This window comes from Capra hircus, chromosome 3, assembly GCF_001704415.2.
Source record: "Capra hircus breed San Clemente chromosome 3, ASM170441v1, whole genome shotgun sequence".
Lineage (NCBI taxonomy): Eukaryota > Metazoa > Chordata > Mammalia > Artiodactyla > Bovidae > Capra > Capra hircus.
The window spans coordinates 12,685,119-12,712,411 of record NC_030810.1 but is presented as its reverse complement, the minus strand read 5'-3'; the positions used below and the strand labels follow the sequence as shown (position 1 = coordinate 12,712,411).

At 49.2% G+C, this 27,293-nt stretch overlaps 3 protein-coding genes across 5 annotated transcripts in view; 2 read left to right on the top strand and 1 right to left on the bottom strand.

The window, feature by feature from the left end:
• The window catches only part of MTF1 (metal regulatory transcription factor 1), a 46,072-nt gene extending 32,383 nt beyond the window's left edge, over nt 1-13,689 (top strand). Inside the window, exons 8-11 of one of the 2 annotated variants that reach the window (XM_018041871.1) lie at nt 1,597-1,693; nt 2,420-3,015; nt 6,590-6,650; nt 7,838-13,689. In XM_018041871.1, the coding sequence (XP_017897360.1) occupies nt 1,597-1,693; nt 2,420-3,015; nt 6,590-6,650; nt 7,838-8,268 (1,185 nt within the window). In that variant the 3' untranslated portion in view covers nt 8,269-13,689. Of the gene's footprint in view, nt 1-1,596; nt 1,694-2,419; nt 3,016-6,586; nt 6,651-7,837 lie in introns of both variants that reach the window. The other variant, XM_018041862.1, reaches the window with a different exon arrangement.
• Nucleotides 14,796-18,550, top strand: YRDC (yrdC N6-threonylcarbamoyltransferase domain containing). The gene is made up of 5 exons (XM_018041898.1): nt 14,796-15,293; nt 15,850-15,964; nt 16,076-16,195; nt 17,234-17,376; nt 17,714-18,550. Exons 1-5 carry the CDS (start codon nt 14,911-14,913, stop codon nt 17,781-17,783), a joined length of 831 nt encoding a protein of 276 aa, XP_017897387.1. The 5' UTR covers nt 14,796-14,910; the 3' UTR covers nt 17,784-18,550.
• Nucleotides 18,282-26,816, bottom strand: MANEAL (mannosidase endo-alpha like). Of its 2 annotated transcripts, XM_005678678.3 has the most exons (4): nt 26,189-26,816; nt 24,871-24,980; nt 22,459-22,535; nt 19,027-20,876 (listed from the first exon to the last, which is right to left on the bottom strand). In XM_005678678.3, the coding sequence occupies exons 1-4, from the start codon at nt 26,730-26,732 to the stop codon at nt 20,240-20,242; spliced, it is 1,368 nt and encodes a 455-aa protein (XP_005678735.3). In that variant the 5' UTR covers nt 26,733-26,816; the 3' UTR covers nt 19,027-20,239. The 2 variants fall into 2 exon arrangements, with proteins under 2 accessions (XP_017897376.1, XP_005678735.3); XM_018041887.1 differs by lacking the exons at nt 22,459-22,535; nt 26,189-26,816 and having other exon boundaries at nt 18,282-20,876; nt 24,871-24,941.

Below are 27,293 nucleotides of genomic sequence, written 5' to 3'. Positions count from 1 at the left end.
AACAGTGTTATTCCTGTAATGCTTCATAAACAAGTAGAACAAAAAAAAATAACAACCATGAAGACGTTGCAAAGCTTGCGGCTTAGTGGTAGTTGTTAGCTCACTGTGTTTCAGACTGGGTGGTGCATCTTTATTGGGTTATAAAATATTGGTTTATAATCAACATTCTGAGAACAGCAATAGGATGGAGAATATAGAAGACACTGCAGGTCATAAGGACAGGCTCTGTTTCATAGACTTTTGTTTCAGTTATACATTCATATGTATGTAATATATCTTATAAATTATATATAATATAAATTATTATATATACCCACTTCAGTATTCTTAGGCTTCCCTGGTGGCTCAGATGGTAAAGAATCTTCCTGCAATGCTTGAGACCTGGATTCGAATCCCTGGTTTGGGAAGACCCCCTGGAGAAGGGAATGGCAACCCACTCCAGTATTCCAGCCTGGAGAATTCCATGGACAGAGGAGCCTGGCAGGCTACAGTCCATGGGGTGGCAAAGAGTCCGATATGACTGAGTGACTTTCACTTTCATAAATTATTATAAATTATATAATTTCCTACTTTGTGTCATGATGAAAGGTTTCAAGGCATTTTCTTGGCCTGTGATTCCTAATTCCCTCTGGACTAGAGGCTGGAAGCCTTACTAGGTTTCTGCCTTCGTGTTACAAAGAATACGAACAAACTTTTTGGCCAGCCCTGTATCACGCTGGTTGTCAGCTTCACTGAACTTCTTGGAATCTTGCTTTTGTCGCTCTCGCCCTGCAAAATGCAGAGTGGAGGTGGACCACAGAGAAGAGAATTACTGTCTTTTCCCTTCCCTTAAATAAACTAAACTAAAGGGAAGCCTAGAGGTGGTCATTTTATTAGGTGCCTGGCAGGAGTCAAGCCCTCACGGCACTAGGTGTTTTGGTTTTTCATAGCTTTACAAAATGCCCCTGACCTTTTCTTAACTGTAAGTTAGAAAGAAACTGGAATGATAGTGGTGAGGATAAGGCCATTATTATTGTCTGTTATTGTGGTTCTTTATATTGTTTCATTCACCACCATGTGTACATATTAGAATATTATACATGTTATATAATAACCTTGAAAGATATTCACAATATATTATTATTACTTGAGAAAAGCAAGTTCCAAGTAATAGATATTATACAACCCCACTTTTATGTAGGATTTTATCTTTCAGAGCAGGGATCAGCAAACTTCTTTTTGTAAAGGGCCAGATAGATAGTTTCAGCTTTGTGGCCCATACATTCTCTATACAACTCCTCAGCTCTGCCATTGCAGTGCAGAAGCTATAGAGAGAATTCAAAAGTGAACCAGAGTGCCTATTCCAGTACAGCTTTATTTGCAGAAACAGGCATTCAGCCAGCAAGTCAGTTTGCCAACTCCTGCTTTAGAGTGTTTGAAGACCCAGATCTTCAGTGTCTGAGGCTTAGGGGAATAAATGTCACCTTAGGAAAAGAAAAGTTAGAAACCAGAAGCATAGCCAAAGATCATTCTCATCCTGCTGCTCTGCACCGTCTTGGGGTGCAGACCTGCTTTTGGATGGTGCGCCTCATGCGTTTGTCTCTGTCTCTGCCACAGGGCCAGAATCTCAGCACTCTCTCACCAGCAATCATTTTTGGACCAATGTTCCAGAAGTCAGATGATCCGGCAATTCAGGAAGATCCTCAACAGACAGGTTTGTTACACAGACTGTCTTCCTGCTCAGATCTCCGCACTGGGAAGGAGAATTCACACTTGGTGACACAGTAGATGTCAAGCACAGTGATATATTTCAGGTCCTTTGAATGAAGTTTACTTTCATTGAGGGATCAGAGAAGGATGGGCTTTTTAGCTCAATTCCGTTTTTTTCTTTGCCCTGCTTCCCTCATCAAGGGTTTACTTGAGGATCTACTTTTCCTAGACCCTCAAATGAAGAGGGTCCCCTTTTCCAAAAGCTTTCGTTGGCTTTCAAAAAGTGAGAGGAGTCGTGAGCACTTTCTTCTGATGTGACACCCTATTCATGAGTGGATAGAATCCACAAACCAAACTTCAGATATGTAGATCAAATTGTGTTTGAATGAAAATATGTCCCTGAAGCGTCACAGTAGTTAAAAAGTGTGTTTAGTGGTCATGTGCCCAGAAAAGAATGTCTAACCTCTTTTCCACAAAAGCCACAGGACACACATTTTTTATGGTTAGATCCATACTAGGTCTTCGCGTTTAGAGAGTGAGGTTGATGGTAAAGCCTGGTACTTTGACCAGAGGGGTCATTATGTGAAAAGCAGAGAGCCAGCCTGTCTGCAGTGAAGGAATCATCTCTAGCAGACTTCAGCTGTCTTTGTTGTAGCCCATAGAGACTGTTTTTGTGGCTTATATAAGGGTTGGAATGTGTATCTATATTTCTATTTCTTTTTCTTGCCAGCTGCCTTGATTGAAAGTTTTAATGGTGATGCGGAGTCAGTCAGTGATGTTCCGCCATCCACAAGACATTCAGCATCTTTATCTCTTCCACTTATACTGCAGCCTGGCATCTCCGAGCCACCCCAGCCTCTACTACCAGCCTCAGCACCATCTGCTCCTCTGCCTGCTCCCTCCCTAGGAACTGGTTCCCAGCAAGCTGCATTTGGCAACCCCCCTGCTCTCTTACAACCTCCAGAAGTGCCTGTTGCCCACAGCGCGCAGTTTGCTGCTAATCATCAAGAGTTTCTTCCGCACCTCCAGGCACCGCAGCCCATCGTACCAGGACTCTCTGTTGTTGCTGGGGCCTTGGCATCAGCAGCGGCAGTGGCATCCGCCATGGCAGCACCACCCCAAACACAAAGTACTACTGAGCCCCTGCCAGCCATGGTCCAGACTCTGCCCCTGGATGCCAACTCTGTCCTAACTAGTAATCCCACTCTAACCATCACCCCGACTCCCAGCGCAGCTATCCTGCAGCCCAGCCTAGTCATGGGGGAGCAGAACTTACAGTGGATACTAAATGGTACCACCAGCACACCGCAAACTCAAGAGCAAATTGTAAGTATGATGTGGAAAGGGATCCAGTGGGTGAAGTGTATTTCTGTGGGTGACATGTTCAGAGGCCTTTACTTCAAAAAAGGAAAATGGCTGTCGTTTCTACCCCAAAACACATCACTCTACCAGTCATTTCCCCCATAATCGAGCAGTGTGAGTCCCGGAATGTTGCGGTCAATACCTATAATAGAGGGCCAGAGAAACAATTTTCAGATTTACCTAGGTATTTCAGCTGCGGTCTGATTCTGTCAATTCTGACAGGAGAGCCCGAGAATGTTCTCCAAGGCAGAGTCCATCCTGGGCTGAGGGACTGATGGGACCTCATCAGATGGAAACAGACCACAGTGGCCAAGTCAGAAGTAATCTGTGCTCCCAGAATCCATCGTAGAGCCATTTTCTACCCAAGTGTATGGTCTCAATGGCTAAGGAAATGACGTGGTTGTTCAACTCAGTATATTTTGAGAGCCAGATACCACACAGGATACTCTTGGAAATCTGGAAAAATGAAAAAAAAAAAAAAAAAATTTCTTTTTGATAAAAGCTTATATTCTAGTTAAAGAGGCTAAAATACCTAGAAGAAAGTTAACGCTACCAGTAGATAAAGTGTCAAATAATAAAAATAATGGTAATAAAAAGTAACAATAGCTGTGACTTTTTGAGCCCTTCTTGTATGTATGGGCTTCCTGTGCTAACTAAGCACTTATTAAAATTGAGGGTCTAACGTGCCAGTCATTACCTTAGGGACCTTATTTTTAGATTATATATATTTTTTTGTTTTTATCAAACAAATAGTAAGAACTTCCATCCACTTCCTGCTCCCTGCCCACCCCCAGCCTAGTTTCCCTCATTATTAACAGCTTGTATCAATGTGATACATTTATTGTAAGTGAATTAATATTGATAAATGATTATTAACATCTGTATATGTTTGTATCTCTAGATGTCACCCCCACCCCATGTTAAGTATTTTAATCACAGCAATCTTAGGAAGTAGATGTGATTTTATCAATGGAGAGCTGAGACCCAGAGAAGTTAAGTGGTGACTAGTCCAAGGTCACACAGCTTATAAATGCAAAGCCTAGGCAGACCAGTCCCAGAATCCGTGCTCCTGATTGTGCTGCCAGATGAGGGGTTCAGAGACTAAAGGCTTATTGGGTGGCCATACGGGCCAGGTGAGCCTTCTTGAGCTGTGAGCAGGAATTAGGTGGAGGAAAGGCTGCACGGAGCAGGAGTAGGTCTGGGTGGATGTATGATGCTGCCAAACAACCAGAAAGGCAGGTTGGAGCTAAATGGCAAGAGCACTCAAGTTCCATAAATGGGATGGGCGCCACCACCTCTGGAGGCACCCTAGTTCCAGTTTCAGATGGCCAGAGTCCCTGGAACAGCCTCTTCAGCATTGTGATCCAACCTGCCTCCAGGTGGTTTGGTTTTTTGGTTGTCACTATTGTTTTCATTATTTAAAATTATTTTCAGGGACTTCTCAGGCAGTCCAGTGGTGAAGGCTCTGCACTTTCACTGCAAAGGGCAACCCCTGGTTGGGGAACTAAGATCCCGCATGCTACACAACACGGCCAAAAAAAAAAACTTTTTCCCATTATTTTTACTGTTCTTATATTTGCTGAGGGCTGTATACAGAAAATGATCCTACTGTCTCATTTATGATCATTTTTTTTCTATTTTCTTCCAGTTTTATTGAGATATAATTGATAGATAGCAGAGTACAAGTTTGAGGTGCACAGCATAATAATTTGACACACGTTTAGTGAGCATCCATCATCACATGATAGATAAAAACTTAAGGATACAGAAAAAAATGTGTGTGTGTGAGGACTTTCAGGACTCACTGCTTAAAGAGCTTTCATACATAACATACAGCAGTGTTAATTGTGCCCATCGCATTGTGCCTGTGCCCCTAGTACTTTATCTCTTAACTGGAGGTCTGGCTCTTCACTGCTTTCAGCCAGCTCCCCCTCTCCCCACCCGGCCTGCCTCCTGTAAGCACAAAACTGATCTTTCAGTGAGTCTGTTGGTTTGTTTGTTTTGAAGTACCACGGACCTGCCTCTGTTCCCGTTAGACAACACAGTGATATTTCTGTACATTTCGAAGTGATCACCACGATACGTCTGGTCATCATATGTGACACTACCACACACGTCACCATCCAGAGATTCACATGCTTATTGCCTATATTCTCCACACTGTACCTTTCATACCCATGACGCGTGTGTTTTGCAACTGGCCTTTCACAGTTCTTTCTTCCCCTCGCCTGTTTCTCTCCTCCCCTCTGGCAGCCACATGCCTCCATGCAGTTTCTTTATCTCTGCTCTCTGGACCTGTGCTGCCCTAGGGAACTGCATGAAACAGCTTATTCTTTTTCCATCCAGTTCATTTTCCTGTGGGCTTCCCTGGTGGCTCAGACAGTAAAGAATCCGCCTGCAAGGTGGGAGACCTGGGTTCGATCCCTAGGTTGGGAAGATCCCGTGCAGGCAGGCATGGCAACCCACTCCAGTATTCTTGCCTGGAGAATCCCCATGGACAGAGGCTACGGTCCATAGGGTCGCAAAGAGTCGGACACGACTGAAGTGACCAAGCACACGCTCATTTTCATGTATTTGTACTGAGTCTCATTCCTCCATGATTGTTTCATAATGTCTTCCCCTATAACTTAGCCAGAGTGTTCATATTCCTCCTAGACTCATCCTAGAGGCACTTTTTAATTTCCTTAAAAGGACGAAAGATAAACCCCTTTTTAATATGAATTGGAGAAAGCAAAAACCCTATAGCCAGTTGAATAGGAAGTGTGCTAAAGTGAGGAGTGATTTCTGGGCACACCTTGATGGTCCTACTTAGTAATCATATGTACAGCTAGTATTTGCTGAATCCCCATGGTGTGCCTCAGGCTTCACATGCATCATCTCATTTCATCCTTTTGGGGCCTTTGGGAGAGTCTTTGGGTTGTCATCCTAGTTTTTACAGGTGAGGAAACCAAGACTAAGAGGTTAAATTACTTGCATGACATCAACAACTAATAAGTGACCAAGCTTGAACTTGAATCCTGGTGAGGCTAAGTCCAGGGCTCACCCTTGAGCACCATCCGGTGCAGCTTACACCATACTGCCTAGGGCCTTCATAGGTCTTCTGCCTATGAGAGGAAGTCTTGGCCTGTCCTTAGCATGCAGCTTAGTCCTCAAGGGGTATAAAAAGAACTTTGGGAGTCAGCAGGGAGTAGAGAACTTAGAGGGGAAACTAGCCCTCAGGCTCCCCCTGAGAAGACCGTCCACTTGAGGAAAGCAACCTTGGAGGGGCCTTTGTGCACATAGAACCTACTGGATTAAGCAGCTGGGAGACAGCCAAGGAGTAGGGGACAAAGACGGCTACACTGTTAGCACTGAATGTCCAGCAGTGTGGTGACCTCATGTCAGAGCACAAAGAAAACATTGCTCAGTGCAAAAATCCCTGAACACGGAGGGTTTTCTGTCCTCATGGATGACTGTTACAATTGGGGAGGCTTCATGTCCTTGGGGATGTATCATATTTGAGTAGCCATAAATGTGATTTTTTTTTTCCCCCCAGCAGCAAGCATCTAAAGTTGAGAAGGTGTTTTTTACCACTGCAGTACCAGTAGCCAGTAGCACAGGTACGTAATTCTGTGTTAGCTGTAAGTGGAAGTCAACTCTCTGGGCCCCCTGAGGCACAGTTAGTTAATCTTGCTTTGCCCTGGATTTTAATTTCTTTTAAATTACATTTATTACGTATTATTTTTCTATCAGAGTATTTCATATTCTTACAGCTACTGAAAGTTACTGCACTTATAGCATAAATACCACAACATTCTTTAACTAGTAATGGTTCTTTCCCTTTTACATGTAGCCTTTAATATAGCCAGAAAAAAGTCTGAATCATAGTTAATGCTAAAGAGAGAAGTTATTAATTCACTGGACTCTTTTCTAATTACAGTAATGAAGAAATAGCATCTGGGTCAGAAACTCCTATAAAGCTAAAGGGTCCTTTTTCTCAAACTCTTTCTTTTATACATTAGAAAACTTAGGCCCTGAAAGATGAAACGATTCCCCAAAGGCATCAGTGAGTTTGTGGCAACGCCAAAGCACTAGTTCTCAGACAGGCCTCGCCCCCCACCTGTTCTCTTGCCCTGTGGTCTCTAGCTCTTTTGAGACACACAAAGCTTGTCTGAATTCAGAGTGTGCTTGTGCACAACAGACATATGCAAAAGAGGAGGAATGTGTGCACAAGTGTGTCAGAGATCATGGCTGCAAAGTTGAGCGGGATGTCCTAAAGGAGGTCAGAGCCTCTGGGGCAGGCAGGGCTGGAGCAGTGTGGACCAGCTCTGCACATGGCAATGCCCTCAGGCCAGCCCTAAGGTATAAGCCTGCTGCAAACACCGCCTGGAGGCACTGGCAGAGGAGGGGAATGAACTCAGAGATGAGTTCTCCAGAAGAATTGAGGCAGAAGGATGAGCTCTTGAGCCCAGAGCTTTGAAGAACGTGCAGGGAGAGAGAGAGGCGTCCACTGTGGCTGGCATGGTGGGTGCCTGGGAGAGTGGCCAGAGATGAAGCTAGGAGAATCAGGTGCATTTAGATGGTGTGTGGCTTTTCTGTCTTGGAGGGGATGGCGAGTGTCAGAGGCTTCTTACTTGAGGAAGAACGCAGTCCAGTTTAAAGCAGAACAAAACCCGGAGCATGGCATCCAACCCTCCCCATCGTTCTGCCTCTGCGGTGCTCAGCTGGTCTCACACCCTCCCGTCCTCTTGCCCTTGCCCTGGCCCTGCGGCGACCTGAAGAGCAGTCTCTCTCGCCTCTCTCACAGGGAGTGCTGTACAGCAGATCGGCCTCAGTGTTCCTGTGATCATCATCAAACAAGAGGAGGCCTGTCAGTGTCAGTGCGCGTGCCGGGACTCTGCCAAGGAGCGGGCGGCCAGCAGGGGGAAGGGCTGTCCTTCCCCGCCCCCTCCCACGCTGAGCGCCCAGCCTCCTGACGGGCCCAGCCTGAAGCTGCCACCGCAGACTTTCTCCCCACCCCCGATCCCCCTGTCAGCCTCCTCCGCTGCCCCCTCTTCCTGCGAGCAAAGCAGACCGGCAGTGACTCCTTCAGACCCGCAGACAGAGCCGCTCCGTGCCATAGATATGTCAGAGTTTCTGTCCCTCCAGAGCCTGGACACCACTTCCAACCTGATTCCCATTGAAGCACTACTGCAGGAAGAGGAAGAGATGGGCCTGACCAGCAGTTTCTCCAAGTGAAAGGCCCGCCTGTGCTCCCCTCCTGGAACAGGCCGAGCAGGAAGCAGGAGGTGTGTGATGCCTAACATCATGGGGGTCAGCAATTTGAAGGATGAAGACGTCTACTGTTTGAAATCCTCACCTTTCAGACGTATTTTCTTTATTCGTATCCCAGGAGCATCCATTTTTAATGAACTGATCTTTGGAAGAAACAAAACAAAAACACAAAAAAAAGCTAAGTTATAAATGAACTGTTTGGCTGCACTGTATGTCACTTTTGCTTATTGTCATGTGAACTTGGAAATTAAGGTTACTCGTATGCATAAAAATTCTAAATGAAAGGGTGTGGTTTCCATCAATCTGATGCTGCCCATCACTTGCACTGGGGTCTTTGTAGTCGGGGCAGTGGAGTTCAGTGTGTCGGATGTTGCGTTGCCCTGTGTGTCTTTTGAGGCTGAAGCTTGCTTGCAAGGCCAGGCCCTCCATCCAAGAGTCAAGTGGCAAAGGCAGGTCAGACAGCCGTGAGCTGGACAAGGATCAGGCGAGGTGGTTTTGTGGTCTGTGGTTGGTGATGGTGGAGCTGAGGGTGACAATGGCTGATGTCACCCTGCAGCCAGCAGCATCACAAATGGGTGTCCAAAATCCTGGTCCCAGGCTGTGGGGACTGTCCCTGACACCTGTGCAGAGCAGGCTCTATCAGTGTGATCATACTGTTTGCTCTGGGTTCTTGCTTCTCTCTCTGCTGGTTGCCAGGGCTTGCAGATCACAGTGATGAATTTTTCTTGGGGAACATCACTGTTTTGTCCTAGAGTGGACATGTGGTTTATGGCCAGCTGCTGGCTGGTGGTCTGCCTTCCTTGAATGGTATCTTCTTCCTCGGAGCAGAAGAGCTGCATTTTGCTGATCAGGAGAAGGTGCGGCTTGATGGGAGTGATGTTCGGTTGGCATGTCATCGGCCGGCCAGGTATCCTGGTTCTGGGTTCCAGCCAGGCTTTTGGTTGCCCCCTGACCCGCCCCCCCATCTCTGCCTCTCACCCCTCTGGATTTTGCATACAGCCTAGTACAATGCAAAGAAGGATGTGACTTGCTCGGCTTAGTCATATGATTTCTAAACAAAAAGAAAAAAGAAAAAAAAAAAAGCGATGATCTTCTACTCAGGGTAAAACAAAAAATTCCCCTTCCACCAAAAAGCCTGAAATGTTGCAATAAGTTATCTCATTTGGAATGTTTCATTAAGTTGTATTATAGGGAAAAATTTTTTTTATTTGTGTATAGAATTATATCCATCTCTCTGCCTTTGGCTCCGAGTCAGTCATTGCCTCTTAAAACATAAAATACAATCCACACTAAAATGGAAAGTTTCTCTTAACTGGCTATATTAATGTAGTCACGAGTGCTCCCCACACTCACTGAACTCAGAAACTAGGTGTGGCCCAAGGTCTGACGAGGCCTCTGCCTCCCAAGGGCCTCGTCCCTGCCATGAGTGAGGAGCAGGGTGCCACACACAAAGCTGCCCTGCTGAGTCGATGATGTCAGGCAGAAAGCAGCCGTAATTCTGCCTTCCTGTTTCACTCCCTAAGGTGACGAAATCTGCATCTGTCACCCTCCTGTTCCCTGCACCATTCCTCAGGGCCCGCCGAGACAGTATCTAGAGTAATCATTTACCTGGGAGGCAGGGGCCCCACTTTTAACAGGATGTTTAGGGACAGATTCAAACGAGAGGGCATAGGTGGTAAATGTGACTGCCGTGAAGAAAAGTGGGCTTTACTACAAGCAGCTGGTGGTTTCTCTCTCCTGGGGTCTAGTCAGGAGAATCTGTTTCTTTTTTGACCCTTTGCATTCTCCTGTCCAAAAAACTGGTGGGTTCTGGGTGATCACTGACGTCAGCTGAAGTTGATAAGGCAGGAGGAACCTTCTGTTACCGCAGTGGGTTCATCTCCCTGGAAAACAGGGAAGATGAAAAATTGAGTATGGGTTGTCCTTGGCTGTCACTCAGCCTTGAGCTCATGGGAAGCTTTGTGGTAGGTCCCTGGCTGTTTTCTCTACACCTTCTGAGAAAGAGCAGCATGGTGGGGTCCCAAGAGACCTCCCCATGCGCGCACCCTAGGCTCACCTGCGATGTGGCTCCTGGGAGCTGAGGTGGAAAACAGGAGCCCAGCGAAGGCCGTCGGATGTGCCCATGGTTGAAATATTGCTTCCCCACTGCTGTGCTTGTGTTGGGTCTGCCCAGGTCAGTGACTTTTCCGCTCTCCTAAGGTTGAGGGTGATGAAGAAGCCGAGTTTTAGGCTGACAGATTTTTCTAATTGCAGTATCTGCCTTTTGAGGGCAACTGATTACAGGGGGGCTTTGAAAACATCAGGGATGTGCTTAAAATGCTAGTGAGTGGTTGTGAAGAGCAGGTTTACTCCACAGGGTAGGCAGCCTCTCATATCCTTCCTCTTCTAGCACTCTTCCCCACCCTTCCCCCCTTGTATCAGCCTGGTCTCTAGTGCCAAGGGCCTTGGAGAAGAGAGGGCCGCTGAAAATGGAGCCACAAAGAGCCTTCATGAAGAGTGGTTTTCAAACCCAGGAACAATCCTAGGGTGAAGTTAGGGAAGGTGTGCAGACTTGCAGCAGGTAAAATCACGCCTCTTTTCTTCCCACGGTGACCTTAATCATAGCCCCCCGTAGACTGAGGCTTTCTGCTCCCACTGGCATCTCCAGTTAGACTGCCCCTTTATAGGGCGCTAGTCAGCCTGGGGAATTTGGGGGTTTGTGGGCTTGGCAGGTGGCTGCAAACTTCGGCCAGTACCACCAAATTGCCTTAGTGAATTTGGCCCTTCCCAGGTAGGTGAGGGAGGCATCGAGGGAAAGTGGCCCTACCTTTCCCGGCAGTTTGGCCAGCCTCTTGGGGGCATCAGTAGTTTGATGACAGGAATTGGTGTCACTCATTGAATCCCACCTCACCCCACCCCACCTCACCCCACCCCACCCCATCCCACCCCACCCCATCCCCCCTTTAGAAGGAGATCATGGTACAAAGCCCAGGAGGGGCCTTAAGGTGTGGAAGACTGCTCTGGGTAGAAGAAAGGGACTTCTTTTCACCATCTCTGGAGAGTTAATAGACTGGAGAGTTTTACTTTCAGGGTCAAGGCAGCAGACTGACGGGGATAATGGGCGGGTGGGTTTTTCTGAGAGATTTTGTATAATGCTGAATGTGTCCAAAGGGACGGGTTTGCAGAACCTCATATTGGTATATTAAAGAAATAATTTTTTAAAAAAGCACTTTAGGTTATTTTATCTTTAACTCAATTGCTGCAATTTCTTTTGTGTGTGTATATATATACATATATATACTTTCCACAAAGTTTTATTTTTTGCTCAGAAAAAAAGTTAAATTGAGGTGTGACAAGAAAAGCACTTACCTTGGTGCAATATGTGTAGCTTGACGGTCCTTGTCCCATGTGACCCTGGCCTGGCCGCGCTTTTCCACTCTGTCAGCCCTGTGCTATGAGACTGTGCATAGGGACACACTATTATGCATTCTCAGCAACTGCTCAATCTATGCAAGCCTTCCCTGTGTGCCCAAGGGCACCCCCTCAGGCCCTCTGAAGAACTGCTGCGGGTCCTGTTTTCTTCTGCTGACTGTTGAGGCCCTTTTTCATCACTTTTGCTTGGCCCTTTGCCATCTTTCCCCCTTCACCGTTACACAGTGATGCCTGAAAGGAAGAAACCGGTTGTTCCTAGGTAGATACCTGGCGCTTTCTAGACTTTTACATTTGTAATCAGGTCCATTGTCCTTAATCCTAAAGGCTTCTCCAGAGTCACTGAAATCATTGATTGTGGAACTGCAACAGTATTGCTAATGAGTTTATAGTTTTTCTACCCCACCAATCAGAAATATGTTTGGGGAAGGTGGTGGGGGTCACAACCCTAGCCATCCTGTAGGCTCTTTAAACAAAAGCCTCCAGCCCTCATTGAATCCAGTAAACAAAGCTGTTAATAATCTACTTTATGAACTTTCTTCCTTCCCTCTCACTCCTCTCCCCTCCCATTTTATCTTCAGTTTTCAGGCTGCTAACGAATAGAGAAGTTTTAAAACATACTTCAGCCAAAGCAGAAAGATTTCCATAGATCATATGCAAATTGTTCTGCTATGACATAGATCAGAAATTGACCATTCCTAAATATTGGGGAAGGGAGAGGCAACAAAACTGAATTAAGCATATTTCTGATTGGTCGTCAGTTTAGCCTCTTTTCTCTTGCATGTGTTGGGAGGCAAGAGAAGGGGTCCCATGTTTCTTCGCACACCTTTTGGGGAAGCTGATGATCACTGTTTGGGCATTTCTGTTACTCCTGTTCAAGAGAGGGCTTCTCAGTCTGCACTGAAAAATGCAAATTCAACTGGATCTTTATGTCAATGTGTACATAGTACAAGCTTTTTTTACTGGAAGCAAAGTTTAAAACCACACACTGCCCTTTTGGTGGTGTGCTTGCTGGGCCCCAAATTGGGTGATGTCATGTCAGTTTCTCAGCTCAATGCAGTTTCTACTCTTTTTCTTACGGGGAAATTTTTCATAAAATCTTTTCTTCACCAAACCCAGGGGTGTTTTCTGCAATATCCTTGTTATCCTCATAGTGGTGCCAAGTCCAAGAGGCCTCTCTTGCCCTTTTCCCCTGTGTCCTCAGGCCTCCCCAGGGCGCTGTTTGACTCAACAGTCTACATCCTTTGTTGTGTTTTGGAGAATATGGGGGTGGGAGGTCGGAATTCAAGGTGGCTGTTCTTTTTCCCTGTAAACTCCTAGTTCCTGTTTGGGGAAGGTGGCTGGAAACAGGGTTTTGCTGAATCTCTGGCTCAGATTTTCTGGCCAGGAGAGGCAAGACCCACGACAACCTTTTTTTTTTGACACACACTAGTCATTGGCCAGAGGTCTTGGTTGAAAGTTTTTTAAAATCCCAAATAGTTTTATTTGGATTATGTAAAAGCCTACCAAATTTATTTGTGAAACATGGGAACAACGGACTTCCACTGAGCGATATGAAAACGTTACAGGTTCAGTACTTCCAAAGGAAGAAACCTCTAAACCCAAAAAAGAATAAATATGAATTTGTATTTTTGAAGAATGTGAAATAATGGTGTTTGCTTAATTGCTCATTTTGTATAAACTTAATATTGTACTTTAAAATATCTGCTAAGAAGTGAAAATTTAACTTTTTGGAATTGAAAAAAGCAATATTAAATACTAATGAAATCCTAATTAAATGCTTATTTAAATCTGGTAGTATCTGTGGCATTTCTTCCCAACCCTACCCATGGCTGACAGTTTTCAACCACTTCCCCACTCGCCAGTCAGAGTTTTTAGAGGGGACAGAAAGGAAAGGTCGGTCACCAGGAGAGTCTGCAGGATTCCTTTTAATAAAGGCTCTGCTAAAAGTGTTTTGTGGGGCTAGGAGCCCCCAAAGCATGAAATGGACATGTAACACCACCTGGATCCCCCAAAGCAGGCCAGATAATTCCGGCGAGCACTGCTGGTCTGCCCAAATCTGGGTAATCAGACTGGGTATATTTGTCGGCTACATTTCAGAGCTCAGCACTGCCTTCAGCCAGGATGAAGTGGGAGCGAACCCAGCTGCTAGCAGAGCTGCCTCCCCAGGCTGACAGCCAAATACCAGCCATTGCCAGTGAAGACTGGCCCCTTTATTGAAAGGGAGTTGTTCAAAGTCCAGCCACCAGCCCCAGGGAGGGAGAGAAGATAGGACGCCAGGCTCAGGGATGGTCAGGGCTCCGCAGCTCCATCGCTAGCATCCTTTGGAAAGCCACCTCTGGAGGAGACAGCTGGCTGGGAGGGCGCTCCAGGTTTGGCTGAGACATTCTGATTGGAACAGGGAAAAAAAAAAGAAAAAGTGAGGTTGGGAGGAAAGGCCTTGGATCAGGCCCCCAAAGAGATGGCCATTTGGCACATGGATAGCACTTAACTTTTTCAAAGCCTCTCGTCCAGATGAGAGGCAGTAGGGGGTAAAGCGGTGGGGACACTCGTCCACCCTCCAGGGGAAGGCAGGGCTTAGCAAGTGCGGCCAGTGGGCAGTCCCCACCTCCCAGGCCCAGCCCGGGGTGGGCACTGACCCCGCTACCAGCCGGCTCCGGGCGCCGGCGGCCCAGCTGCCGCAGCATCTCCTCGCAGGCGGCGATGGTGTCCAGGAGCTGCCGCTGCCGCTGCTCCACGGCGTCCAGCAGCTGCTGGGCGCGCTCATCCCGGGGAGGCTGCGGGAGTGGCCTCCCGCCGAGCCCCAGCCCCGCCTTCCCACGGTCCACGCCGGCAGCCTCCCTGTCCCGGAGAGAGCGAGACAGACGGTCAGGGCCGGCGCTTGCGCCGGGTCAGAACCCCTTCCCCCCGCCCCGACGGGCCCCCTCTCACCCCCGTGACCAGTCTGAACCCGGGCCCCATTCCATCTCTGCCTGCGCGGCCCGACCACCGCCCCCCTTTCGGCAGCCCCCACCCCCCGGCCCCCAGCACTGCGCTAGGACTCCGCAAAGCAGCGCCCCGCCCCGTCCCCACCGGTCTCCTTCAATCCTCTTGGGGGTCGCGGTCCCTTTAAGTTGCCCGGCGCGGGGGTGGGGCCGAGCCTCCTGGACCGGAAGATCACTGGACGCGTCACTTCCTCCCGGAAGCGGGCCTGGGCGGATGTCTCCGGCACGCCCGTGCAGGGCGCTGAGGGCCGCGGTGGCTGCCAGCATGGGGTTGAGCGAGGGGCCGGCGGGCTCAGTCCGGAGAGGGCGCCTCCTTCGCCCGCCAAGCCCGACGCCGGGAGCCCGGCTGTTGCGGCTCCCGGGAAGCGGGGCCGTGCGGGCCGCAAACCCGGAGCGCGGCGGCTGGACCGAGGCGCTGCGGGCCGCCGTGGCCGAGCTGCGCGCAGGCGCCGTGGTGGCCGTCCCCACCGATACGCTGTACGGCCTGGCCTGCTCGGCGAGCTGCTCGGAAGCACTGGGCGCCGTGTACCGTATCAAGGGCCGCAGCGAGACCAAGCCGCTGGCCGTATGCCTGGGCCGCGTGGCCGACGTCTACAGGTGAGGCCGCCCCGACCCGGCCCCGCTGAGGGCGGCACCGCGGGAGGGGTTTCCGGTGACAGGCTTGGGAGACTGAGGCGCAGAGAGCGGGAGGGGCTTGTCCAGGCTCACCCAAGAATCCGGAACTGGAAATGTGTATGGAGCACTTCGTGTCTGCCAGGCCTTGAACGTGATCGGGGACTCGGCGCTGAAAGAGGCAGAAGGCCCTATTCTCCTGGCGTTTTTTGTGATACTGGGGTGGGGGTACTCCTGCGGCTTAAGAAAAAAGGAGGGGGAGCACGGTAGCTTAAATTAACCGAGGGAGTACTTTGAAGAAAACTCGGAGCGCGGTAGCAGTGCAGCTGTTGTAGTCTCCCAGACCAGAGACCTGTGGGATCCAAGCCTGGGGTGCGCCTCTGAAGCCCTGCCTTCTGCTCAAGCTCTTGAGGGTGAAAAGGGAAGACAGGCGGATCCCATTGTAGTCCCTCAGGTCACCTTTCCTAGATCTTCCTAGGTTCTGGAATAGGACCAGAAGTACCTTTCATTTAATTGGATTTGCGCCCCCTTTGTTTCCCAGGTACTGCCACGTGAGAGTACCTGAGGAGCTCCTGAAGGACCTGTTGCCAGGACCGGTGACCCTGGTGATGGAACGCTCAGAGGAGCTCAACAAGGACCTGAATCCTTTCACTCCTGTGAGTCAGATTTTCTCTTGTGTCCTGCCATTGGCTTTCGCTAGGATCCATGCCAGGCCCATTCCCCACCCCTTCCAACCTTTTTATGACCCCTTTCTTCTTGCCTCATAGCTTGTAGGCATCCGGATTCCTGACCACACCTTCATGCAGGACTTGGCCCAGGTGTTTGGGGGGCCACTCGCTCTCACCAGTGCCAACCTCAGCTCCCAGTCCAGCCCTCTGAATGTTGAGGTGAGAGTAAACCCAGTCCTCCCTGCAGAAACATCAGCCAGGCCACAGTTTCCTTTGAGCAGGGCGGGTGGGGGCGGATGATGATGGTTCACTGGAATTGCCTGGCAGGAAAGCCACCCTTTTGGTTTAATAGTAGGAAGTGTGCCCATTTGGCAGGGGTGGGAGAAATCCAGAATAACCTCAGAAAAGTTTTAAAGTTGGAGAATCAAGGGGGAGAATTGATTTTTTTTTCCCATAGTGTCTTTTTAACAATAATAGACATCATAGCATGTTTTTTCCTCCACCGCCCCCCCACACCCCACCCCCAGCAGAAGACTGAAAAGTTAAGTCACTTATCCCAGGGACTCCTTTCTCTGTTCTCTTAGCTCTGCCACAAGCTAGGTCGTTTAACTAGGGCTATAGTGTTAGTAGTTTGACCTTTTAAGGCAGAGTTTCTTTCTGAACTGTATAGACCAGAACTCAGAAGCTACTGGTTAAGCCTCACACCTGGTTTGGGAAACTCCTTTCCACAGCCCAGGGATTGAGTGCCAATGGCATGCACTTACTGAGTCTACCTGTTTTCTCTTTGCTACCCTGATCAGAGTTCTGCTGAGAGTCAGCATTAGAGGAGTAGGGCTGGAGGGACCCTTAGTGACCATCCAGTCCAGCCCTTTTATAGCCCTGGATAAAATAACTTGCATACAGTCACACAGAGTTTGGTGGAAAGTCAACAGTAGAGCCTATAGCTTTGGATTCCCACCGAGGTTTCCAGTCATTTTACTCCTCCCTCCCAAACTGAAGCAGTGTGTGGAATTTCTTCTTGCCATAGTAAGATTGTCTTTAAGCTCTCAATCGGTGTTCCTTGGGGTGCTAACGTGGGGAGCTCCAAAGCTCATAGGATGCGGTATCCTGGGTACAAATGCAGTGTCTTTGTTACAGCTGACCCCGAGTTTCCTTCCCCTGCTTAGAGGAAGATGCCTGCTGCTTTAGAGCTGTGTGGCCTCTGCATATATGCCATGTGTGTGGTGTGACATTGCAGATGCCTCTCCCTCTTCTCAGGAATTCCAGGACCTGTGGCCTCACTTGTCCTTGATCATTGATGGGGGACCAATTGGGGACGGCCAGAGCCCAGAGTGTCGACTAGGCTCAACTGTGGTTGACTTGTCTGTGCCTGGAAAGTTTGGCATCATTCGTCCTGGTTGGTGAGTCTCTTTTTTTTTTTTTTCCTGTGGCACAGGGGTAGGATTTGAGCGGGGGTTGTGAAATGCAATTTACAAAAGTGCCTTGACCAGGAGAGAAAAAAAAAGGTTGTCCCTCCTATCTTGCCCTGAGTAGGGTGGGAAGTTTGGAGAGGTGGTGGGTGGAGTGGAACTAAGTTTGCTAGCGTTTGTGTGCTGGCTTTTTCAGGATTCAAAGGGTCCATCATGGGTTTGATGAACAGAGCATATTACAGAGTTTAGAGGTCCCTGATCTCCAGACTCTGGTGGGCTTGGGGCTTTAAGAAGTCAAACCCTAACTTGTCCTCCATTTCCTCTTTAGTGCCCTTGAAAGTACTTCAGCCATCCTCCAGGAGTATGGGCTGCTCCCCTCACATGGATCCTGCTTGTGACACTCTGGAGGAGGGAAGGCCCAGTGACTGGTGCTGGACACTATGTGTCCAACCGCTGGTAGTTGGCAAAGCCTCATTTGCAGAGGCTGCTAGGGCTATAGTGTTAGTAGTCTGACCTTTTAAGGCAGAGTTTCTTTCTGAACTGTATAGACCAGAACTCAGAAGCTGCTGGTTAAGCCTCACACCTGGTTTGGGAGGTTATAATAAGTCCATTCCTAGGAGGGCCAGGTTTCTTCTTCCTTTGATTTTTGAAAAATAAATAACCAGTTTGCAATCTAATGAGAGCCTCTTCTCTGGTGGGTAGTGGCATTTAAGGTCCAAATCAGCTAATGCATCAGTTGATGCTTTTTTAAGAGTCTCAAGTGACCAAAGGTACTTTGTGCTTCTGAAGTTGGATCCAGGTTAGGATAAAACCTGTGGAGCCATAGGCCAAATACTACTTCCTCTGAACCAGGGCTGGTTCTGTGCTGTAATTGCCTGGCAGAGTCATCATTTTTGTCTAATGATGGGAAGTAAGCTCGGTTGGGAAGGGGTGTCCAAATTATTGAAGAATGTTGGAAAACCTCTGCTGTTCTTTTTAGCCACTTTTTTCTTATTTATTCATAATACAAATAATAATTTCTTATACCTGTAATACCTTTATTTAAATCCAGTGTCTACTCTGCAGCCTTTATATATAAAGTATTAAACATAATTATTGTTGGGCATTTGAACTTTGTTTTTTCTTTAACAGAAAAGATTGCTATTAAACACCTTTGTAAATGTTTTATTTTTCTTCTTTTGAATTATTTCCTTGGTGTAGGATTACTGGGTCCAAGTATATGGACATTTTTATGGCTCTTGATACAGGTTAGCCTTCAAAAGAACTGAATCAAGTTGCATTACCATCAGCAGTGTGTGAGAATTACTGCCCCTTCCCCCCGGTCTGACTGTATTTTTAGTGTTTTTAAAAATGTGTATGTGTGAGATGAAGCCTCATTGTCACTCCCTTGTAAATTACTCCAGGTCACCATCCAGCCCTTTTCACCTGTCCCTGCCTGCCTTGGTTTCTTTCCCCAACTGAATCACAGCAAAGTGACCAGGCCTGCCCCAATGCCCATCCATTGGTGGGGTTTAGTACCTGTTACTAAACAGGTACTGGGGAGTCCTTGTGGTGACCAGTAGGGCCCGCTTCCTCCCCTCCCCCCTCATATCCCAGTTCTCAGAATTAGGATTCAGTCTTAAGTCCATAAACTCAATTGAGTGGTTTCGAATGCATGTTTTCAAGTAGATCTTAAGAATCTTGCCAAGAGGGTATCCCAGGGCCTGCTTTGAGGATCCCTGCAATTAGCATATTAGTTTGTAAATAAGCCTTGGTTTGCTAAATATTCCCTCTAGAAGTCCTGTTGAAACTACTAATTTCTTAAGCAAACTCGGCTTTTCCATTGTGTTAATGTGGTAGCCAGCCCATCCCACTTGTCAGTTCATCACAGAATCTGACTGAGGGGTCAGAGTGTGTTAACCTGAAGGGAGCAAAAGGAAAGCTGGCTGGAGAATAGGAACAACACGTCATATTTAATACAAATCACAGTAGCACTGAAAACGGCTCTAGTGAGTGGGCCTCATTCAATTCAGGCAGCTAATGGGGAGGGGGGGTGTCCTAGTCCTCTCCTGGAGCTAAATACTCATCTAGGAAAGTGAAAGCTCTGGAGCACAGAGGTGTTTTCTTCGAGGAAAATGAAGTGAACTCCCAGCAATGGGCAAAGCTGAAAAAAGGAAATACTCATAGCTGTGCTGAGGCACTAGCTACAAGGCCACACCAAATAAGGAATAAGGAAAGCTGGCTCCTGCAAGTTTAGGAAGACAGGAACCATTCCTGGTCAGGTTTTGCCCCAGCAGCTGGCACGTGGTAAGGTGCTTGCCAAGGGTGTGTTGAATAAATGTGTGAATGCTCAGGATTATATCCTGATAATCAGGTCTGGGAATCTACTGGGAAGAGCTTAAACCGAGAATTTTTCCTTTTATAAAGTCTTCAGTATGGTTTCTTAACTTGGGGAAGACAGCCGATGAGGGAGGGAGGCCTGGGGAGGATGCAGGCTGACAGAAGCAGGTGCTTGCTGGCCCAGAGCCCTGACACCCTTCTACGAGCAGTGACTTGGTGACTCCACAACACCAGCCAGCTGAGTTCCAAGCTAGAAGGAATTGTTTAAAGTTTCCGACTGACGACGTGGAGCTCCCTGGGGCTAGTGCAGTCCCCTGCCAGCCCCTGGGGTTCCCACTCCGGAACACCCTCTACTTTTCCCATCCCTGCAGGACACCCACCTAGCTCTGTTCCCCATGGGCCCTGACTTGATGGGCCCAGAAGCACCTAGCTGCTGACTCGGGAGCAAGTGCCTATAACCTCAGTCGAGCCCCATGTGGTGCCATCTTCCAGAGAGGCTGGGATTCAGCTCCTCCCGCCCTGGCTTCAAGGCGCCTCACATCAGCCACTGCTCCTTCTCTTTGATGAAGTGCTCCGCCCAGCGGCGCGTCAGCTCCAGGTACAGGCTGGGCTGATGAGGCAGGTAGTCCAAATACAGCCGAGTCGGCGTCTTCTTGGGAATGGCCTTCTCAATCTGGGTGCCCTCATGCCACTCGTTGAAAGAGGTGATAGAGACGATCTCAGGCCTCACAGTCAGGGCTGCCTGCAGGGCCGTCTCATAGTACTTGCCATTGACTCTGTTCCGCGTATTGTGGTTGTTCCAAGGCCTGATGCTGGTGTCAATGTAGCCAGGCCCCACGCTGGGAATGAACATGAGGTTGTTGGCATCGCAAAAGTTCTTCACAGCTTTCCAGTTCTGATGGGAGGAGCCGAAGGAGAAACCGTTGGAGGCGAAGTAGGTGTACATGCCGTCAAATCCAGCAGCCAGGATGTCATGGGTGTGGCCCTCCTCCACCAGCAGTGCTATGAAGACCCCATCATAGGGGGTGTTGCGGATTGAGTGGGGCCCGTTTGGCGTCAGGAGGTGGGCCCAGGCCTCAGGGGACGTCAGGTAGGAGTCGTAGATATAAAAGAGCGGGAGGCTCTTACCCATGCTGTTCTTATAGCGGTAAAATGCGTCATGGGAGCCATACCTGAAGAGCAGAAGAAGAAAAGGCTGAGGCAGCAGCCTAAGAGGAAAGGAGCCCTCACACCCAGAGGACTGGCCACAGATGAGAACTTTCCTGATGCCCAAGCACAATTTTGGATCCAGCTGGACTCCACAGTTGGACTCATCATGCCTCTAAGCAAGAACCCAGTTCTCCCCCTCCCCCCAGCTTTGTCATTCCTCTATTGAAGCCTCACTTCCTTGTCCCAGGACTTCCCTGGTAGCTCAGACAGTAAAGAATCTGCCTGCAATGTGGGAAACCCAGGTTTGATCCCTGGGCCAGGAAGATCCCCTGGAGAAGGGAATGGCAACCCATTCCAGTATTCTTGCCTGGAGAATTCTGTGGACGGAGGAGCCTGGCAGGCTACAGTCCAGGGGGGTTGCCAAGAGTCTGAGTGATTAACACAACAAATTACAACCATTTATCCCTGCCCCAAGCCAAGCATCCACCATCTTCCATCTGGACTATACGGACAGCCACGTAACTGGTCTCCAGGCTCCTACTTCCATCTCCCTATAATCCAGCCTCTTATTTATTTTTTGGCTGTGCTTAATCCAGTCTCTTTTTAAAGTGTGAATCAGATCTCACTGCTCCTTACTGAGACCACCAAAGCCCCACCCACTTGATCTGGCCTGCCCACCTCCATTCCTGCTATGACCCCATCTAGCTCTATATTCCAGCTCTACTGGCTGCTGTCAAAGTTGTCCCATCAAATGGCCTTTGCATCTGACAGCCCTCTTCGTGGGGTTTTCTGTCTGTCCCAGATCTCTGCACAGCTGACTCCTCATTTAAGTGCTGGCTCATATGTCTTAGAGAAGCTCACTTGACCACTCATTCTAAAGCCATTTCTTGAGCACATTCTTAACACATTACTCTGCTTTACCCTGTTATTACTTTTTCACAGTATGGGTGACTATTTGTTTCGTTGTCTATAACTACTGTCTGGTCCACTGTACCCCAAACACACACTAGGTTGTAAACTCTGCTAGCCCTACACATTGCTAAACAACTGGGACTTGGGACAGTGCCTGGACACTTGGAGGGCACTCGATAAATATTTTTTGAATGAATAAATGAATGATAGACGCAAGCCATTTACAAGCCACTTTTCACATATATTAGCTTATGTAACTCTCACAAAAGGCTTCCCTGGTGGCTCCATGGTAAAGAACTCGCCTGCCAATGCAAGAGATGCAGGTTCGATCCCTGGGTCAGGAAGATCCCCTGGAAAAGGAAATGGCAACCCTCCAGTATCCCTGCCTGGAGAATCCCATGAACAGGAGCCCGGCAGGCTGTGATCCATGGGTTACAAAAGAGTCAGACACGACTTAGTGACTAAACAGCTCTCACAAGGCTCAAAGTTTAAGAGGCTTGCTTCTGATCACAAAGTGGAGACCACAGAACCAGAATTCAATCCCAGCTTGCTGTCCCCAAGCCCAGTACTGTTTCACTCTTTTTAGATGCTGGGGACACAGGCATTCTGCCCTTTGGTCCCTTGGCCTACACCTCCAAACCTATCCCTGCCCCCATTTTGATCCCCACCCAAATCCAAGCCCTGGAGCCTTACGTGTCAATAATGTACTTGATGTTGTCATGCAGAGTGATGTCATCTCGGCCCTTGTAGGGTTGGATGTGGAAGGCCACCTGCCACAGACACAAGGGACATTGGTCAGGTGAGCGTCTGTCCAGGGGCAAAACCTACGAAGCCTGTGCTCCAGCCATGGCCTGAGGAAGAGGCAGCATTCAGGAGACCTGGCAGTGGTGGGCACAATGGAAATAAAAGCAATCACTGCCCTTCAGGCCCAAAAAAGAGTGAGAAGCTTCCCCACCTCCCACAGCAGAGCCTTAGGAATCATTCCGATGGGCTATTGCAAGCTAATAGATTTCAACTTAATGTGCCAGCTCCCAGTGATCAGCACTAGCTGCCTGAAACTATGGAAAGAAGTTTGATCTGGTTTGATCTTGCAGTCTAAGGGTCTCTCAAGAGTCTTCTCCAGCACCACAGTTTGAAAGCATCAATTCTTTGGTGCTTAGCCTTCTTTATGGTCTGACACTCACATCTGTACATGACTATGGGAAAAATCAGCTTTGACCAGCCAGAACTTTGTCAGCAAAGTAATGTCTCTGCTTTTTAATATTCTGTCTAGGTTTGTCATGGCTTTCCTTCCAAGGAGCGAGCATCTTTTAATTTCATGGCTGCAGTCACCATCTGCAGAGATTTTGGAGCCCTATAAAATAAAATCCATCACTGCTTTCACTTTTTCCCCTTCTATTTGTCATGAAGTGATGGGATCAGATGCCATGATCTTAGTTTTTGGATGTTGAGGTTTAAGCCAGCTTTTCACTCTTCTCTTTCACTCTCATCAACAGGCTCTTTAGTTCCTCTTCACTTTCTGCCATTAGAGTGATATCATCTGTATATCTGAGAAATATCAATTTCTCCCAGCACACTTGATTCCAGCTTGTGATTCACCCAGCCCAGCATTTCACATGATGCACTCTGAGGTGAGGTGAGGTGAAGTCGCTCAGTCATGTCCGACTCTTTGCAACCCGTGGACTATAGCCCACCAACCTCCTCCGTCCATGGGATTCTCCAGGCAAGAATACTGGAGTTGGTTGCCATTTCCTTCCCCAGGGGATCTTCCCGACTCAGGGATCAAACCCAGGTCTCCCGCATTGCAGGCAGACGCTTTAACCTCTGAGCCAGCAGGGAAGCACTCTGCATGAAGTTAAATAAGCAGGGTGACAACATACAGCCTTGACATACTTCTTTCCCAATTTTGAACCAGTCCATTGTCCCATGTATGCTTCTAACTGTTGCTTCTTGATCTGCATACAGGTTTCTCAAGGTGACAGGTAAGGTGGTCTGGTATTCCCATCTCTTTAAGAATTTTCCAGTTTGTTGTGATCCACACAGTCAAAGGTTTTAGCATAGTCAATGAAACACAAGTAGATGTTTTTGTGGAATTCCTTGCTTTCTCCGTGATCCAGTGAATGTTGGCAATTTGATCTCTGGTTCCTCTGCCTTTTCTAAATCCAGCTTGCACATCTGGAAGTTCTCGGTTCATGTGCTGCTGAAGCCTGGCTTGAAGTATTTTGAGAAATACCTTGCTAGCATGTGCTGCTGCTGCTGCTAAATCACTTCAGTTGTGAAATGAGCATAATTGTGTGGTAGTTTGAACATTTTTTTGGTATTGCCCTTCTCTGGGATTGGAATGAAAACTGACTTTTTCCAGTCTTGTGGCCACTGCTGAGTTTTCCAAATTTGCTGGCATTCTGAGTGCAGCACTTTGACACCATTGTCTTTTAGGATCTGAAATAGCTCAGCTGGAATTCCATCACCTCCACTAGCTTTGTTCGTAGTGATGCTTCCCAAGGCCCGCTTGACTTTACCCTCCAGGCTGTCTGGCTCTCTGTGAGAGGCCACATCATCGTGATTATCTGAGTCATTAAGACTTTTTCATAGTCTCTCTGTGTTTTCTTGCCATCTTTTAAAATCTCCTCTGCTTCTGTTAGGTCCTTACCATTTCTGTCCTTTATCATGCCCATCCTTGCATGAAATGTTCTCTTGATATCTCCAGTTTTCTTGAAGAGATCTCTAGTCTTTCCCATTCTATCATTTTCCTCTATTTCTCTGCATTGTTCACCTAAGAAGGCTTTCTTATCTCTTCTTGCTATTCTCTGGAACTGTGCATTCAATTGAGTATATCTTTCCGTTTCTCCCTTGCCTTTCTCTTCTCTTCCAAGTGATATTTAGTCTCCCATTTATCCTCTATTTATTTTTCCCAAAGTATTTTTTCCAGAACTCAAAAAATAAAGAGTGACACAGGCAGTATTTATTAGATCCCTATCTCCCAGCATCACACTTACTATGTATATGCATACCTGGACTAATGCCAAGAGGCGCCATCCCTGTGGTGGAGGAAGGGACATCTCCAGCATGGGCTAGAGAGCATTTGACCTCTTCTTGGAGACTCACCTGGATGTTGTACTGATGGGCGGTGTCCAGAATGGCAGGCACCAGGTCATCTGAGGGTTCCCCGTTATCATCAGCCATGCCAGGTGGGTACCAGGACAGAACAAGGACGCCTGAGACACAACACAGAGGATGTTTCAGAGACACACAATACCTCACAACAGAGATTTGCTTCCTCACAAACCATCTCCAACTGCCAAATGGTTTCTGAATGAACCATTGACTGATGCTCCTGCCAGGTTCTTTTCTTGCAGATCAGATCCCTGAGCAGGGAGCCCTGGAGCTGTCCACGCCTGAGGTGCTGAAGCTCTATGGCTGCAGGAACCCTAATGTTCCAGGCCAGGAAGGAGCCTTAGAGCCCAGCCAGCCTTTGGCCTGCATTAGCAAGTAGTAAAACAAAGGGGGATGGGTGGACAATGCCTCATCCACCTGGAAGATAGGAATCCACAGCCCTATCTCTGGAGGAGAGGAGTATCTCTGAGGGAGAGGAGCCCTGAGTAGAGGTCATTTTACCCTTCTTGTGGAAATAACATTTGCCTCAATTGTCAACCCTCTGTCTGTCCTGAGGGACAGCCTCTGTGGTATTTGTGAATACATCCCACCGTTGTCTCTGGCATTCAGTTCCCCCCTCCTCCACACTCATTAACCGTTTCCAGAGAAATTGAAATGTACTGTAAAATCCAGCAGAATTCAGTGACAAAATCTGAAATGTCAGCTTCCCCACCCCAGCCTGCCTACAGATAGACTTCTATCCAAGCAGAGCATCTGATGAAGTAGCCCCCAGGCCCCTTACTGCAAATAGAACAGGGTCTGTCATACATGTGCAAACTTTCCTTTCTGCTGCCAGAAAAAGTAGGAAGGGCTGAGGCTCTACCCTGTCCCTGGTGTGAAAGCAGAGGCCATCCCAGGTGCTACTGCTTTGAACTCCAGAATCCTTTCGGGCCAGAATACCCAGGGCTCACTTACCCAAACCTAGAAGCTCAACAGACATGAAGACTGCCCTCCTCTCCTCACTGTCCCTGGGACAGCCCTGGTGCAAACGCCTTCTACTGACCCTCCCAGCAGCTCCGCCCTCGGAAAGGGCCCTGGAATTGGGAAGTGGAGGTGAGGGGTGGTTGTCAGAGGTGGAGGGGTCGGAACACAAGAGATGGGGGCGGTGCCTCTTGGTGAGCATGGAATTAGAGTTCTGGAAGAGAAGGGGTAAGAAGCCAGGCCGAGTGAGGGGGCCCAAAGGCCCGGTGATAGGAGCAGTGGAAGTTGGGGTGTGGGAACGAAGAAGGGCGAGGCTGGGGCCCGAGCGATGGGGGTGGGGGGAGCTCACCGATGGCGGCTTCCTTCAGCTGGGTCATGTGCTCCCGTAGCACGTCGGGGTCCCGGGAGCTGTAGGGCCCCAGTTCCGGGTAGAAGCTGGAGCCCAAGTCATCAGGAGGGCTGTGGCGGCCGCGGGGGTAGCTGGCCGAGATCTTGGGGTCCCAGTGCGGCACCATGACGTGGTCCCAGTGAATGTAGTGGCCTTCGCGCCCGGGACTCCCGTACCACGAGTAGTAGAAGGCGTGCAGGTCCGAGTAGACGCGCAGACTCTGCCCCGGGGCGGGTTCGGCCTCCGCTGGGGCCGGCCCTGGGGAGCTGCCCGGGCCCGCGGTGCGGGGCGGCGGCGGCGGCGGCGCGGCGGGGGCGGCCGGCGCCCGGGCGGCCGGCGCGGGGGCCCCCTCCGGGTGTCGCTCAAAGGGCGCCAGCTCCAGGCCCGGGCCCAGCGCGGGGAGTCCGTCCGGAGCCTTGAGCGTGCGGAGGCCCATGAGCGTGCCGAAGGCGAAGAGCAGCACCAAGAACAGCGCGATGCAGGCGCGGCGCCGCCGCCGGGCCATGGCGGCCCCCGCGCTCCCTGCGTCCCGCCGGGCTACCTCCGCGCGCGCCGCGCCATGGCTGCCCGCCCGGCTCCCGCGCGTCGCGCAGCCGGCGCGCGTCCCAGGGAGACGGCGACGCCGAGAGCGGCGTGGGCGGCTCCCCGCCTCTCCCCCGCAGTGCGGGCGGGCCCAGCACACAGAGAATGCAGGCGGCGTAGACCAAGTGGCCGCGAGCCGCGGGGGGAGTGGACGGGGACCCAGACTGAGAGTGGCCGAGCTGAGAGATCCCGGGCCAAGGAGCCGGGGTCTGAGTCAAGCGGACAGCTCGCGGAGGATGTGTCGCCTATCAGCGTGGGGCAGCGATGGAGGAACCCACTGCGGGAAAAGGACCGCTCTCCTTTCGCAGCCCAAGAGAAGGTCTGAGCGACGGCTCTGGAGGCATGGGAGCAGAGGGGAAGGTGGGGAAGAAAGCAGTGTCTGTGATAGTTCTGTCCAGTGACCTCCTTCCCCGCTGTACCCTCGTTACTGACTTCACCTTCTCTGCCTACCTCAGAGATCTTCCTTCTTTGCCCCAGGTCCCGC

What these genes read in the sequence shown, in the direction of transcription:
- YRDC (XM_018041898.1), top strand. Translation starts at nt 14,911, where the DNA reads ATGTCTCCGGCACGCCCGTGCAGGGCGCTGAGGGCCGCGGTGGCTGCC. An exon ending in CGCGTGGCCGACGTCTACAG is followed by an intron (nt 15,294 to 15,849) that starts GTGAGGCCGCCC and finishes TTTGTTTCCCAG; the next exon opens with GTACTGCCACGTGAGAGTAC. An exon ending in ACCTGAATCCTTTCACTCCT is followed by an intron (nt 15,965 to 16,075) that starts GTGAGTCAGATT and finishes CTTGCCTCATAG; the next exon opens with CTTGTAGGCATCCGGATTCC.
- MANEAL (XM_005678678.3), bottom strand. Translation starts at nt 26,732, where the DNA reads ATGGCCCGGCGGCGGCGCCGCGCCTGCATCGCGCTGTTCTTGGTGCTG. An exon ending in CCCATCAGTACAACATCCAG is followed by an intron (nt 22,536 to 24,870) that starts GTGAGTCTCCAA and finishes TGTCTGTGGCAG; the next exon opens with GTGGCCTTCCACATCCAACC. An exon ending in ATCAAGTACATTATTGACAC is followed by an intron (nt 20,877 to 22,458) that starts GTAAGGCTCCAG and finishes TCTGCTCTTCAG; the next exon opens with GTATGGCTCCCATGACGCAT.